This window comes from Sturnira hondurensis, unplaced genomic scaffold, assembly GCF_014824575.4.
Source record: "Sturnira hondurensis isolate 20B ecotype Veracruz unplaced genomic scaffold, ASM1482457v3 Scaffold0009516, whole genome shotgun sequence".
NCBI lineage: Eukaryota > Metazoa > Chordata > Mammalia > Chiroptera > Phyllostomidae > Sturnira > Sturnira hondurensis.
Window position 1 is genome coordinate 393,961 of NW_028082147.1, and position 15,749 is coordinate 409,709.

Below are 15,749 nucleotides of genomic sequence, written 5' to 3' on the forward strand. Positions count from 1 at the left end.
ACAAACTAGGGCTGGCATTTTTCCAACTAAAAAATGATTAATAAAAGCAGTTCTACTTTGACTAAGCAAAGGCTATTAACTACTATTGTCCTGTTCACATTTGTTAGATGACAAGGCAAAACTTTACCTAGCCTCCTACTCATGCTCTTCACTGCACCACATTGCCAAAAGTCCAGTTATCATGCCCATTTGATAACATATTAATTCATTTTACAAATATTAATTCAGTACCCGATTGATCAAGGCTCTGATAACTTCAAAAGGTGAAAGTGCAAAGAGAAAGAGAACAAAACAGGGATCTAAGATAGAATGACTAAGGTCAAGGATGGTTTCTTTGAGGCAATATTTAAGCTGAGACTTGAGAGTAAAATGGCAGTGAAAGAAAAGGACATTGATACCTCTTGAGAAACCGTATACACGTACATATACATTGTTTCTGCCCACAACTCAACCAAATCCACGTATTCTGAACACAGATATCCCCTGCACACAGATATCCCCTGCCCTAACCCTTATTGACATTTGTATCTTATTCTTATAGCATCTGATTGACTCTAGTAGTCCAGGAGAGGGAAGAGGCTTCCTTTGAGTTTTTTTTTTAAAGAGCATTTCTTTTTTAAAAAAGATTTTATTTATTTATCTTTAGAGGGGAAAGGAAGGAGAGAAGGAAAGAAATATCAATGTATGGTTGCCTCTCGTGAGTCCCCCGCTGGGAACTGGCCTGCAACCCAGGCATGTGCCCTGACTGGGAATCGAACCGCAATCGTGTGGTTTGCAGGCCCGCGCTCAGTCCACTGAGCCACACCAGCCAGGGCCCTTCGAGTGTTTAATAACTACTTTAGGATTGGAATCGTGGAGTGGAGGTGGGCGCCATGTTTCATTCTGATAGATTGTGACCCCTCTTGCCCCTCCCCTCCAACTTCCTCCATTATTATCTAATCCTCTGGCCCCAGAGACCTTGCTCGGGGTTGGCTAAGAATGGGCCCGCCCCCCCTCTCAGGATTCGCTGTGAATTACAGGAACCCCTCCTTCTCCCTTTCCTGATTCGCTCCTCATGGCTTCATCCTGCCTCTCCACCGAAAAGATTGGCTGCCGGATCGTCAGTATCCCTACTGTCTACCCAGCATCCCAGCATCCCTACTGTCTGCGTCTGTAACTGTTGCACTGATAGCCATGGCAGTCCCGACGTTGGCGGCGCGGGCCCGGCTCGGTGTGTGGGGCGTGAGGGCAATGCAAGTCCGTGGCTTCGGCTCCGAAGAGGTATGCCCATGGCAGTGTCCGCTGCCCCAGCCCTGAGCGCGGATGCCGTCTCTCCCTCCACACTTTTACCCATGTCCTTGTCTCTCCGCAGTCAAGCAGTGTCCACTCCGGCGCGGGCTCGGTGAGGGACGCCGGTGGGGCCTTCGGAAAAAGAGAGCAGGCTGAAGAGGAACGATACTTCCGGTGAGGCCCGCCGGTTCCCGAGTCTAGCCCTAGCTCTCTCAGAGCGTTACAGGCCATCTTAAACGTCTGACTGTCCTGCCCACCCCACTCCGGTGCCAGGGGGCGCCCCAACCCCCAACCGAACTCCCGGGTCCCGGAACCCATTACACCCTTGCCCCTAATGCTCTGCGGAATAGTCCCAGGGCACCCGGGTTAACCCATTTTCTCCTGCACGTCTCCAGGATTCTTAAAGCACGGCCCAACTTTTCCAGAATTATTTACCACCCCCGACCCAAGGCGTTCTTCCAGGGTCTTTCGAAACGCCCCCCAGGTTCTTTGCATTATCTAGATCAGACTGCCCAAAACTTGCGGACCCTTTGAGCCTGACTCCCTCGGACACCACCCACCGCCCCTGTTCGGTGTTTTCTTCACCACATGCGTTGTAACTTGACTAGCCCTTAGTGGATTGATCCCCCGACTCTCAAGGCCCCCTCCGTCATTCCTAGACCTCCGAAGGTCTCCAGCTTGGCCAGAGAGAGTGGGACAGGGGAGTTGAGTGCTCCTGGTTGGAACTTCCTCCCCGGCTTCCTGGAGACTTTTGTCCAGCTCCACCCAGCTGGATAGACTCTCACTCTCAAGAGCGTGGAGTGGGCTGGACCTCTTTACATTTCTACCAACCCTGAGTTATCTGGCTTCTCTGCACACTGGGTAGTAGCACAGAACTAATCTCGTTTCTGCTTCTCCTTTGGCCTATCTTTTCACGTCTGCCCTCTCTTCCTCACTCTTTAAGAATTATCACCATGGCACCTGCCACACCAGAACGCCAAAGTAGAGCCTTCGGGGCCATCTAAATAGGCCCATACATTTTATAGTTAAGGAAAATTGAGGCCCCAAAGTGGCCAAACCAACATTTGAATAGTTTATTATTAAGATCTGAATTGGACTGTCAAATACCACCCGTGCAATAGTCCCGTGTTTCCCCCAGCCCCTTCTTTTTGGCCCTTACAATGGGCCATGAATTTCTCTAGGCAAAAAGAGCCATAGGTAAATTAGGCAAGATTGCAGACATTGGTCCTTTAACTAGACTCCTTTGTCTGTTCTCCCTTCATTTCCCCAAAAAGAGATTCTCTTCTCTTGGTTAGTCCTCTACTAAGGTCGGTCACACCCCTCTGGAGTTTTCTGCTCTAAAGAGGAATCTAAAAGAAATATCTCATGAATGGTGAAATTTCAAGCACTAGCACCAGAAATATGAAATCATTTTGGTCATCTCCAAAAGATGGATACGTCTTAAGATGGAGTATTCTTTCACTAGTGGGGTTTGAAGTGGTAGAAGAGGACGGCCAGCCAGAATCCCATGGGATTGGGACTCCTTTGCCTTAGGTATTGCAGGTTATACTTAGTTAGAGATCTTTTGGGGGTGACAAATTAGGATTAAACCCAGAGCCATTGTGTACTTGTAGAGCAAAGACTAGAGAACAACTGGCAGCCTTGAAGAAACACCATGAAGATGAGATCGTTCATCATAAAAGGGAGATTGAACGTCTGCAGAAAGAAATTGAGCGGCACAAGGACACCATCAAGAGACTAAAATCCCATTCTGATGATTAAGTGAACACAGTTCCCCATAGAATGGCTACATATCGCCCACTTCTATGAAGACATAATTCTGGTAATTTATGTCTATCTGTGCTGCCAGCAGATTATAATAAATTGTCATCAGTGAACTGTGTAATTTGTTCTACCATTTGGAGAGGGGAAGGGGTACACAGTACTGGACTGCAAAAGTGAATCAGATAGGGTACCTGCAATAGGGAGCTTAAAGACAAAGCACAATACGATAAGTGCTGTGCCACACGGAGGGTTAGAAGGAGGCAGGTGTGACAGAGAAAGGCCCCTTATCTGATACTAATCAGAGCTTCAGAGTAAGCTTCTGGAAGAATAAACCCCAATTCAAGGTCAAGAGCAGCCTAGAAAACGAATGATTGCCTAAAAGATACTATTCAAAGCACCATCAGTTCACATTGCATCTATAAAGTGGTTTAGAGAACTTTTCATATGAACTAGTTATCTTTGTTCTAATTATCTTTGTACAGATCGAGAGAACTGGAATTAGAAATTATGTATTGCCAATAGTTAGTAAATTGGAGTTGAGATTTGGCATCTAGGTTTTTTGACTCTTAATCTGAGTCTATTAATAACAGATCCAGAATTATATCTTAGGTTATATTTTGCTTCACCAAGTGTGCTGCTGTTCAAATTAGACTTTAAGGCCTTGTTTAACTAAATTATTTTTTCTTAAGATTTTATTTTATTTTTAGAGAGAGGATTAGGGAAAGGGAGAGAAACATCAATGTGTGATTGCCTCTCACATACCCCCAACTGTGGATGTGGCCCAGAACCCAGGAATGTACCCTGACTGGGAATCAAACTGGTGACACTTCAGTTCGCAGACCAGGGCTCAATCCACTGAACCACACCAGCCAGGGTGACATTTTATTTTTAGTAAATGTCTAATGATGATTGAATAAAGCAAGCAAAAAAGTTGAAACTTTAAAATGAACGTGAAGCCCTGGCCAGTGTGGCTCAGTTGGTTAGAGCATCATCCTGCAGACCAGAAGGTTGTGAGTTCGATTCCCAGTTGTGGGTTTGGTCCCCAAATAAGCAACCAATTGATGTTTCTTACTCCCTCCCTTCCCCTCTCTAAAAATCAATAAGCATGTCCTTAGGTAAGGGGTTTTTTTTTTAGGGTTTTACTTATTTTTAGAGGGGAAGGGAAAGAGAGAGGGAGAGAAATATCAATGTGTGGTTGCCTCTCATGAGTCTCCTGGGAACTGGCCTGCAACCCAGGCATGTGCCCTGACTGGGAATCGAACTGCGATCCCTTGGTTTGCAGGCCTGCGCTCAATCTACTGAGCTATACCAGCCAGGGTGGGTTTTTAAAGACTTAATAAAGATGAAGAATCATAAGCTTGAATTCATTTTACTTATTTTTTAAAGATTTTATTTATTTATTTTTAGAGAAAGGGTAAGGGAGAGAAACATCAATCATTGACTTGTATGCACCCCAACCTGGGACTGAACCCACAACATAGGCATCTGCCCGGGAGTTTAACCAACAATCATTTGCTTTGTGGGACAACACCCAACCAATTGAGCTACACTGGTCAGGGCAGCTTGAATTCTTAAAAAGGTAAAATGAATAATTTTTGGAGCAGCCTAATTTAAGACTATCAAGTGTCCATGATTCAGCAGTATCTGGGAACCTGTTACAAATGGAAATTCTCAGGCCCCAGCACAGACCTACTGAAACTGATGGTGAGACCCAGCAATCTGTTTTAACAAGTGCCCCAGGTGATTCTGATGTGCACTAACGTTGGGAGACTGTTGTACTACACGTACAATAGTTTCTTAGGAAATTTGCTGGCTTCTTGGGCATAGAACATTTTTTGTAAAAGCATTTATTAAGTATAATAATAATAATACATACTTTATATAGTTCTTAATATGAATGCTATTTGACAGTTTAAAAATTAAACTATGTTAAGAATTAACATTTTAGGCCCTGGCTGGTGTAGCTCAGTGGATTGAGCACGGGCCTGCGAACCACACGATCGCGGTTCGATTCCCAGTTAGGGCACATGCCTGGGTTGCGGGCCAGTTCCCAGCAGGGACTCACAAGAGGCAACCCTACATTGATGTTTCTCTCCTTCTCTCCTTCTCTTCCCCTCTGAAGATAATAAAATCTTACCCCCAAAAAAGAATTAACATTTTAGGACAACATTTTGCAGAATTCAATTTGGAAAATACCGCACTGATTTATGGCATAAGTTAAAATTCCTTTTTGTTTACAAGTAACAGAAACCAGCACTGGCTGGCTTAGGGAGGAGAAAAAGTAATTTATTAAAAGAACAGGGGCAGCCCTGGCCGGTGTGGCTCAGTGGATTGAGTGCTGGCCGGGGAACCAAAGGTCGCTGGTTCGATTCCTAGTTGGCACATCCCTGAGTTCTGGGCCAGGTCCCCAGTTGGGGGCGTGCAAGAGGCAACTGACCCATGTATGTCTTGCACATTAATGTTTCTCTTGTCTCTTTCTCCTTTCCCCTCTCTCTAAAAATAAAATAAGATCTTAAAAAAAAAAAGAACAGGGGTTATTGTCTCAGAATTGATTTGAACAAACAAAACTTGAAAAGGGCAGGGGCCAGAGAACTGCATGAGCAGATCTGTCTAAATAGCTTCCTAACCACCTATGGCAGAATCATTGGGGCCACTTTTTTTTTTTACTATTTTATTTATTTATCTTTAGAGGGGAAGGGAAGGAGAGAAGTATCAATGTATGTATGGTTGCCTCTCATGAGTCCCCTGCTGGGAACTGGCCTGCAACCCAGGCATGTGCCCTGACTGGGAATCAAACCGGGGTCGTGTGGTTCACAGGCCTGCACTCAATCCACTGAGCTATGCCAGCCAGGGCGGGGCCACTTTTTAAACAAGATTTCAATGGAATTTCATACCATGAAGTAACTTAACAATTATACAATAATTTATATTTATGGAGCTCTGTACAGTTGTTTTGCTTGTTCAGTTTTGTATTTCTGGCAGATTTGCCCATACCATTAGTCTAATTTTATAACCAAAGTAACTAAAGCAGGGAACTACGAAGTAACTTTCAAGGTCACACAGCCAGGTTTGTGCTGAGCAAGGGCTAGACTTCAGGATTCCTGGTCCTACAATCTCGAGTTGCACATTCCATTAGAGTGGTTCAGCTGCCTATTAGCTCCCTCCTTGACCTGAGACAGGTCAGGGGACTTGCCTGGACATCTGGGTATGGGTGGTAAAGGGAGAGGTTCCTGGCAGTAAAAGTAGAAATGCTAGTAGTCAGCATTGTGTTAGCTGTGACATGAACCTCGTTGCTATGTCAGTGCATGCCTACATGGTGCAAACACATTTGCCATAGAGCTTGGTTTGAGATTTTCACATCAGTAAGTACAAAGTTGTAATTCTCAACCCAGGCTGCACATTGAAATAATTAGGGAGCTTTAAAATTAACCTGATGCCTCAGCACTGATTAAATCCAAAACTGTGAGGCTGGGGCTGCGACTTGACGATTGCCAAAAAGCTCCAGGTTTTTCCAATATGTGGCTGGAGTTGAGAACCACTGGTGACAGGATCCTTCCAGATCTGCTGCATAAGGTATGGGCTGCTGGTTGTTCGCTGCATAAGAACACCTAATTGAAGGGGCCAGGGAGGACTGAAACTCAGCCCACATTCTGCTCACCAGTGTACTCTAATTTAGGGTGATATTTGTGCTGAAAGAGAGTCACTTTTCCTCGTCTAATTTCCACAAAAAGGACTCTTGGTCATTCCACTATTCTAGAATATGTATATTCCATTCTCAGATTTTTTATTTTATTTTTTTAAGATTTTATTGATTTATCTTAGGGGAAGGGAAGGAGAGAGAGAAATATCAATGTATGGTTTCCTCTCGTGCCTCCCCTGCGGGGAATCGGGAACGGGGAACCGGCCTGCAACCCAGGCATGTGCCCTGACTGGGAATTGAACCTCGATCGTGTGATTCGCAGGCCCGTGCTCAATCCACTGAGCTACACCAGCCAGGTCCATTCTCAGATTTTTTAAATGTATTCATTAAAATTTATATTTAGCATCTACTATATGCTGGGCACTTGATATACACTAAGATTACAACTATGAAATAATCAGCTCCTGTCCTTGTGGAACCCACAGCTGTTTGGGAAAGACAAGTGGCTAAACAACAATGTGGGAAGTATTCTGATGGTGGTGAGTGCAGAATGCTGCCTGGGGGAGGGTGGGGGCGGAGAGGAGGCTGGGGAAGTACTGGACAGGCACGAGCCAGAGCTGGGGCTTAAAGGGGCCTCGTGGTGGAAGAGGTATAACAGCAGGAAGGTAAAGGGGAGGGGGTGATATTCAAGGCCGAGTGGCAGCATTTGTAGAAGCGTGGGTTATTGGGGGGATTAACAATAGATCAGCCTGTGCATCTGGAGAATGGAGGGGAATGATGGGGAAGGAGGAGGTGTTGTGGTTGGAAGTCCTACCATCTTCCAAGGGCTGGGTTGGCCATTAGCTTAATCATTGTCCCTCCTTCCTTTCCAACCTCCCTCCCTCGCTTCCCTTTTCTTTCTAGGTATAGTCCTTTATTAGAGCAGGAAACACCTGAACCACTTGTACCCTACTTAAGTAATCTTTAACTTCCAGCACTGGAAAGGAGCAGAAACCTTGGGAGTGGCAAAGGAAGAATGAAGCATAGAGAACATATCCCTCTGCTCCACTCGGTGCCACCTGGCACGACCTCACGGTTAGCAGGTTTCGTGGGTGTCTCCTTGTTCACCACTCTTTTTCAATTGAGGTGAAATTAACATAATGTAAAATTAATCGTTAACCATTTAAAGCATAAAATTCAGTGCTATTTAGTATATCAAAATGTGCAAGGCCCTGGCCAGGTAGCTCAGTTAGAGTGTTGTCTGATAAGCAAGTTTGCGGGTTCGCTCCTCAGTCGGGGCACATACAAGAAGCCACCAATGGATGCATAAATAAGTAGCGCAACAAATCAATGTTTCTCTCACTCTCCCCCTCTCTAAAATCAATAATAAAAATAAATCTGTGCAAACATCACCTCTAGCAGTTTAAGATGTTTTTGTTGTCCCTCAGATTCCATAATGATAAGCAGTGGCTCTCCATTCCTCCCTTCACCCAGCTACTGTTCTGCTGTCTGTCGCTATAGACTTGCTTTTTCTAAATATTTCATATAAATGGAATCATATAAAATGTGCCCTTTTGTATCTAGCTTCTTTCACTTAGTGCAGTGTTTTCAAGGTTTATCCACAGTGTGTTTTAGTACTTCATTCCTTGTTTATGGCAGACTAATATTCTGTTGTGTGGATAAACAACTTTTGGTTACCCATTCATTAGTTGATAGACGTTTGGCTTGTTCCCACATTTTTTCTATTGTGAGTAGTGCTGCCAAAAACAGTCGTGTACAAGTATTTGTTTGGACATCTGTTTTAGTTCTGTTGGATACATGCCTAGGAGTGGAATTACTGAGTTATGTGTTTATTCTTTGTTTAACTTATTGATGAACTGCAGGCTTTTTTTTTTAACCACAGCTGCAGCATTTTGTGTTCCTATCAGCAATGTATTTATGAGTTCCAGTTTGTCTACATCCTCACCAATACTTGTTGTACCTGCCTTTTTGATACTGGGTCAGGATAGTAAGAAGCTAGAAAAATTCCTTGGCAAGTGGAATGGGGAAAACAGACAAATAATTAAACAAGGCTTAACAATTAACAGCCTGCTAATAGACCAAAAGATCTTATCTTCCTTAACTAAGGCCACTAAGGAGCAAATGATTTACACCTCTCCTCACCAAACAGAAAGTGAGTAGCTTGGATCTCCCTAGGAGACAAATAACAAGAGACTCAGTTCGTGCCATTAGTGCCAGCCAAACCCCAGAACGGATGAAGTCAGGGGAATAAATAACAATAACAACCACAAAATTAGAGCCAGACAAATCCACAATAAAAGTGAAGCAGTGAAGCTGACCAGAGAATGATTCTAAACTCCCTATACGCTCACTCTGATGCATTAATTTAAAAAGGACACACCTGGAAGGCTGTTGCTTTGTTCTGTTGAGAACTTCCCCTTAGACCTCCCCTAAAACACCCACCTTCAAAAACAGATAAAAGCCCTTAAGACTAAGGATGCCAGTGCCCACTCCACCTTGCGTATGTCCCAGCTACCCGCTTCCTTCCTCAGGCGTGTATTTTCTCCTAAGCTCTAAGAGTTCCCACAAGACTTGGAACCAGGGAAGCCGTGGGCAGGGGCAGCTTGTCCCAGGCTAACCCCCTGAACCTGTCTCCAAGAGCCCTCCTATTGCTTCTGCAACTTGTTTCCTGAGTCCATGAAGCCTAGGATGGGTCACTTACACCTCTGACCTCCTTTTGAGTCCACACATCCAGAGTGGCTCACTTCTGCCTCTGTGACTTCCTTTCCGGAGGCTAGCCAGCTAGCTCAGCCTGGACTCACTCCTGTTGCTGAGATCTTGATTCTTTTATCTTAATCTCTTCCTTTGTTTTTTTTAAATATATTTTATTGATTATGCCATTACAATTGTTCTAATTCCCCCCCTTCATTCTCCTCCACCCTGCATACCCCCTCTCCCACCATTCCCCCCTTTAGTTTATGTCCACATGTCTCAAGTTCTTTAGATTCTATATTTCCCCTACTATTCCTGCCTTCCCGTCTGTTTTCTACCTACCGTCTATGCTACTTATTCTCTGTACCTTCTCTCCCTCTCTCCTCCTCCCACTCCCCTGTTGCTAACCCTCCATGTGATCTTCATTTCTATGGTTCTGCTCCTGATCTAGCTGTCCTCTTGGTTTGCTTTTGTTTTAGGTGTGGTTGTTAATAACTGTGAGCTTGCTGTCCTTTCACTATTTATATTTTTATCTTCTTTTTCTTAGATAAGTCCCTTTAACATTTCATATAATAAGGGCTTGGCGATGATGAACTCCTTGAATTTGACCTTATCTGAGAAGCACTTTATCTGTCCTTCCATTCTAAATGAAAGCTTTGCTGGATAAAGCAATCTTGGCTGTAGGTCTTTGGATTTCATGACTTGGAATACTTCTTTCCAGCCCCTTCTTGCCTGTAAGGTCTCTCTTGAGATATCTGCTGACAGTCTGATGGGCACTCCTTTGTAGGTGACTGTCCCCTTATCTCTTGCTGCTTCTAGAATTCTCTCCTCCATTTTAATCTTGGCTAATGTAATTATGATGTGCCTTGGTGTGTTCCTTCTTGGGTCCAGCTTCTTTGGGGCTCCCTGAGCTTCCTGGATTTCCTGCAAGTCTATTTCCTTTGCCAGACTGGGAAAGTTCTTTATTATTTGTTCAAATAAGTTTTCCATTCGTGGCTGTTTCTTTTCCCCTTCTGGTACTCATAATTCGGATGTTGGAGCGTTTAAAGATGTCCTGGAGGTTCCTAAGCCTTTCCTCAGTTTTTTGAATTCTTGTTTCTTCATATTTTTCTGTTTGGTCTTTTTTTTTCTTCTTTCTGGTCCACTCCCTTGATTAGAGTCCCAGTTTCCTTTCCATCACTATTGGTTTCCTGTGCATTTCCCTTCATTTCAATTAGTTTAGCTTTCATTTGTTCCTCTAATTTGTGACTAAAATCAACCAGTTCTGTGAGCATCCTGATCACCAGTATTTTGAACTGTGCATCTGAAAGGTTGGCTATTTCTTTGTCATTTAGAATTATAGGCTCTGGGGCTTTGAGTTCTTCTTGAGCCATGTTTTGGTCTGTTCGCACCTGTTACGTATGAGGAGCAGAGCCCTAGGTGTTCACCAGGGCGGGGCAACTCAGTCACTGGGTTGTGATGCTGTATGTGGGGGCGGGGTCAGAGAGGGACAGTGGCGGTCCCCTCTGCTGCTTGCCGCCGCTGGGGCCTGTGTGGTCTGTCTCACTGCTCACCACTGGTTTATCTGCGAGCGAATGTGTGACTGCAGTCAGCCTGCTGCCTTGCACCCTCACTGGGTCTGCCTGTGGCTACCCCACACCTGGGATTCGCCCACAGCTGCTTGCACACCTGGGTGGGGGGGTCTTTCCTGCCGGACCCACTCCGCTGCTGGCTCCACCCCTCTTACTGGTCTGGCTGAACAGTTTGTTGTTGTCGGACTTCCATATAGTTCAATTTTCTGTGTTTTGGCTGCATTTTTGTTACTGAAACTTTGTTGACTTTAAACTTGGTTGTGAGAGGAGGCACAGTGTTTCCACCTACGCCTCCATTTTGGCCGAAGTTCCCCTTTGTTTTACTGTTCCCGGCTGTAATAAATGTTCTCAAAATCACCTGGACTCATGCTGTGAGATCTTTCCTGCACAAAGTCAAGAACCCACACATTCCAGACTGTGCCAGGGCAAACCCACCCCCATCCTGATCCCTTTCTGGTAACGACATTCAACTGTCATAGTGGTCACAAAGTGGCATCTCTATGAGTTTTTATCTTTATCCTCACCCGAGGTCAAGCTTGTTGATTTTAAAAAGAGGAGAAGAGAGGGAGAGAAACATTGATGCGAGAGAGAAACATCAATCAGTTGCCTCTTGTATGTGAGGCACCTGGGGGCCTGGCCTGCAACCCAGGCACGTGCCCTGACCGGGAATTGAACCAGTGACCTTTTGGTTCACAGGCCGCACTCAATCCACTGAGCCACACTAGCCAGGGCATATTTTAAGAATTTTTTATATGTTCTGCCCTGGCTGGTGTTGCTCAGTGGATTGAGCATGGGCCTGTGAAGCAGAGTCGCTGGTTCGATTCCCACTCAGGGCACATGCCTGGGTTGCAGGCCAGGTCCCCAGTGGGGGACACAAAAGAGGCAACCACACATTGATGTTTCTCTCCCATTCTTTCTCCTTCCCTTCCCCTCTCTCTAAAAATAAATAAGTAAAATGTTTTTTAATAATTTTTTATATGTTCTGAGCATTATATCTGTCTGCAGACCCAGTCTCTGTGTTGTCCAGAAGTTGCAGGATAATATTAGTTATTACATATAATATCACATATATATGAAATTTGCTACATATGTGTTTGCTATATATCTACACAAAGATGTTTGCTATGTATATAGTAAATATATGTATATATCTATATATATCCAGATACACAAACATGTTCATGACAGTAAGGAGGAAATACTCGTGCCAATTACAGTCCTAATTTCTATGACTGGTCACATGGTTGTAATGGGTATTTATAATTACTTTCACTACCCATTCTCTATTTTCTTTGCCTTCAAAGGGAAGCATTCAAGCATCCCTGCTGGCTGTGGTTCTTTACTGGCGGGGTGACCCAAACCTTCATCCCTAAATGGTTTGGGCCATTAGTAGTCCTACCTGGACTAATTGAATTGTAGTTTTACACTGACCTTTATACAAGGTGTGGTAATACTAAGAGATACCTTAAGGGATTCCCTGGATTCCAGACACATTCTTCCTTACTTTCATTGTGGCGTAATGGTGCCGTTTTCACTTGAGAATCAAGATCAGTCACACAACCCAGCACAGTACTCCCTTCTTTGCCTGTTGATTCAGACACACGAGGACTCGAGAATGGTCAGACAGCATTCTTAGCTCCCATTTGAATGGAGTTACTGTGTTTCCCAATAGAAGCATTCCTCCCTTTGGAACCAAGATCTCTAGGCCAGCAGAGCATAAGTGCACAGAAAGAGGAAGACAAAATTTTGCTAGTGAGTCACTAGGGGTAATAGTATGTGATGTCATTCCCTTTTCCACCTCTTGATTCCTGGCCCTGTGAATCCTGGCTATGGGAGAAACAGCACCATACATTAGACGCTGATTCAGAGCATATACAGCCTCCTGAAGAACCATGGTCCAGCCCTGCAAGGTACTGGCATCCAGCTAGCACTGTAATTGAGTCTTCAAAAGACCATTTCATTATTGTATCAAGCTAGCTGCTTCGGGATGCTGAGGAACACGGTGAGACCAGCAAATTTCATAACCATGGGCCCACTGCTGCACTTCATTTGCTGCGAAGCGAGTTTCTTGATCAGAAGTGATGCTGTGTGGAATACTATAATGGTACATAATGCATTCTACAATCCACAGTGATGGTTTTGACAAATGCATTGCAATGCAAGGAAAGCAAATTTGTATCCAGGGTGCCCATTCCAGTCATAACCAAATACTGGCCCTCTCATGATGGAAGAGGGCCAGTGTAATCAACCTACAACCAGGTAGTTGGCTGACCATCCTGGGGAATGGTGCCATATCAGGGGATCAGTGTTGGTCTTTATTGCTGGCAGATTGGGCAGTCAGCAGTAGCCATTGCCAAATTGGCCTTGGTGAGTGGAAGTCCATGTTGCTGAGACCAGGCATAACCTCCCTTCCTGCCACTATGGCTACTTTGGTTTTGAGCCCGTGAACACCACCATCAGAGATGACGGGTGGTCGGGGAAAGAGATGAACTGGTATTCACTTAGCAGGCCATCCTGACCTCTTGATTATTAATGTTTCTCCTGCGGAGTTCACTCTTGGTGATTATTCACATTGGACACAACCACTTTCATTTTCTTTTCTCTTTTAAAAATATTTTATTTATTTTCAGAGAGAGGGAAAGGGGGGAGAAAGAAACATCCATTCCTTGCCTCTCCTACATGCCTCAACTGGGGACTGAACCCACAAACCCCTGGATATGCATCCTGACCGGGAATCAAACCAGCAATCTTCTGCTTTGCAGTACAACGCCCAACCAACTGTGCCACACCAATCAGCGTTCAAATACTTTTTCTTTTCTTTCCCCCCTCCCCTATTGGAGACATTTTCTTGTTACCAATTTGCCAAACATCTTTATTCCAAGTCCCTGACCAGCCAACCAAACCACTGGCCACAGCCCATCTGATAAATACTTATTGAATGCCTATGTGTCAGGACTGTGCTAGGTGCCAGGAATACAACAAAAAAAACAAGCAGAGACTTGTCCTCAAAGAGCTTCAATAATGTGAGGAAGGCAAAAAACAAACAGCTAGGTGAAAGGAAAAATAAGGCTGAGTAAAGGGATATAAAGTGGTTGGAAGTGAACTGTTTTATATAGCATAATCTGAAAGGGTTGTCATTTTATAGAGTGAGCTGATAGGGAGAAGCCTAAAGAGTAGAGTAACACGAGCTGTGAAGATACAGATTATTCCAAGCTTAAGTCTAATAGGAAAGGCAGAAGCCCTGAGACAAGTGCCTTAACATGGTCAAAGAACAGCAAAGAGGCCATAAAGCTGGTGCACACTGAGCAAGGGGAGTGAGAAGCTGATAAGAGCCATATATGAGACTGCACATGGGTAGTTCTATTCAAATTGGCTGACTTTGGCCTAGTCTTATCAAAAAATAAACACCAAGTTAATGAGTGAAGAACTAAATGATATAGTTAAAAGTGCCTGGATAGTGAAATGAGAAACTCTTTCTAATCTCTATTCTGACACTGTCTTCTACTTTGATCTTCAGCAAGGGTATGCTTGATCAGAGTAGAAGAGAGTAAAGGCGCAAAGGAAGGCACAGGACGATCCTGGGGCTTTGAATACCAAGTCAAGGAATCTTGACCCCATCCAGGGCTTACAAACTCAGGTGCCTACAGAAGTCAGGCGGCAATATAAATGAGTCAAGTGGTCAGTGTGTTTGGTTATGGAAATTAAGAACTAGAAAAGAATCCTGGCTGGTGTAGCTCAGTGGATTGAGCGTGGACTTGTGAACCAGAGGATCACAGTTCAATTCCCAGTCAGGGCACATGCCTGGGTTGCAGGCCAGTTCCCAGCAAAGGGACTCGTGAGAGGCAACAATACATTGATATTTCTCTCTTCCTCTTCTTTCCTTCCCCTCTAAAGATAAATAAAATCTTTTAAAAATTAATAAAATTGTTTAAAAAAAGAACTGGAAAAGAGAAGCCCGGCTACTTAGTCCTACCAATGGCCCCAGGAATGCACAGCTAGTGTTAATATATCTTCCTTTTTTCTAAGAAAATTCATAAATTGGAGATTTTATGTGAAATCTCCTAATTTTAAAATGTTAGCAATTCAAATTTTTTTGTTAAACTTGAGGCCTGAACAGTATATATCAGCAGACCAATTATGAGCCATTGGGTGACGAAACAACCTGGACAATGGAAGCTAAGAAGAGTTTTACGGCCACTAGTGACTTGATCAGGCTATTTCCAGGTATCTCTGCTAATCTGAGCTACTTATATTTGCTTCTCCCTTTCTCACCTGTTTGATCCTGGCAGCCAGATTTGGGGTGGTATTCAGCCTGTATCCCACCCAAGCATAGCACCGGGCCCACCTTACGCATTGCTGTGAATTGAATTGTGTCCCCCGAAATTTGTGTGTTCAATTCTTAACTCCCAATGTCAAGGTATTCGGAGATAAGGTATTTGAGAGCTCATTAGGTTGATATGAGGACATGAAAGTGGGGCCGACATTATGGGCTTAGTATCCTTGTAAGAAGAGACTCCAGAGAACTTGTTTGCTAGCTCTCTGCTATGTGAGGGCACAGGCAGAAGGCAAGCCGCCTTCAAGCCAGGAAGAGAGCTCTCACCAGAACCGGACCATACCGGCATCCTGATCTCTGACTTCCCAGCTTCCATAACCGTGACAAAATAAATTTCTGTTGTTTAGGCTACCCTGTCTATGGTATTCTATTATGGCAGCCGAAGCTAAGACTGGCTTTGATAATGTTGACAAAAACCAACTTTTAAAAAGTTTTACAGTTAGAGGCGACTTCCCCGACCCCACTCTGTGGACTGGGGAAC

The 15,749-nt window shown here is 44.3% G+C and overlaps 1 protein-coding gene and 1 long non-coding RNA gene across 2 annotated transcripts; both read left to right on the forward strand.

Moving 5' to 3' along the window:
- Window positions 1-1,118: 1,118 nt before the first annotated feature.
- Window positions 1,119-3,146, forward strand: ATP5IF1 (ATP synthase inhibitory factor subunit 1). Its single transcript, XM_037057161.1, has 3 exons — window positions 1,119-1,260; window positions 1,352-1,443; window positions 2,883-3,146. The coding sequence occupies exons 1-3, from the start codon at window positions 1,174-1,176 to the stop codon at window positions 3,028-3,030; spliced, it is 327 nt and encodes a 108-aa protein (XP_036913056.1). The 5' UTR covers window positions 1,119-1,173; the 3' UTR covers window positions 3,031-3,146.
- A 3,892-nt stretch (window positions 3,147-7,038) lies between these two features.
- Window positions 7,039-8,403, forward strand: LOC118994544 (uncharacterized). The gene is made up of 2 exons (XR_005068073.1): window positions 7,039-7,212; window positions 7,648-8,403. It is a non-coding gene; the product is annotated as an uncharacterized LOC118994544 (long non-coding RNA).
- Window positions 8,404-15,749: the final 7,346 nt, after the last annotated feature.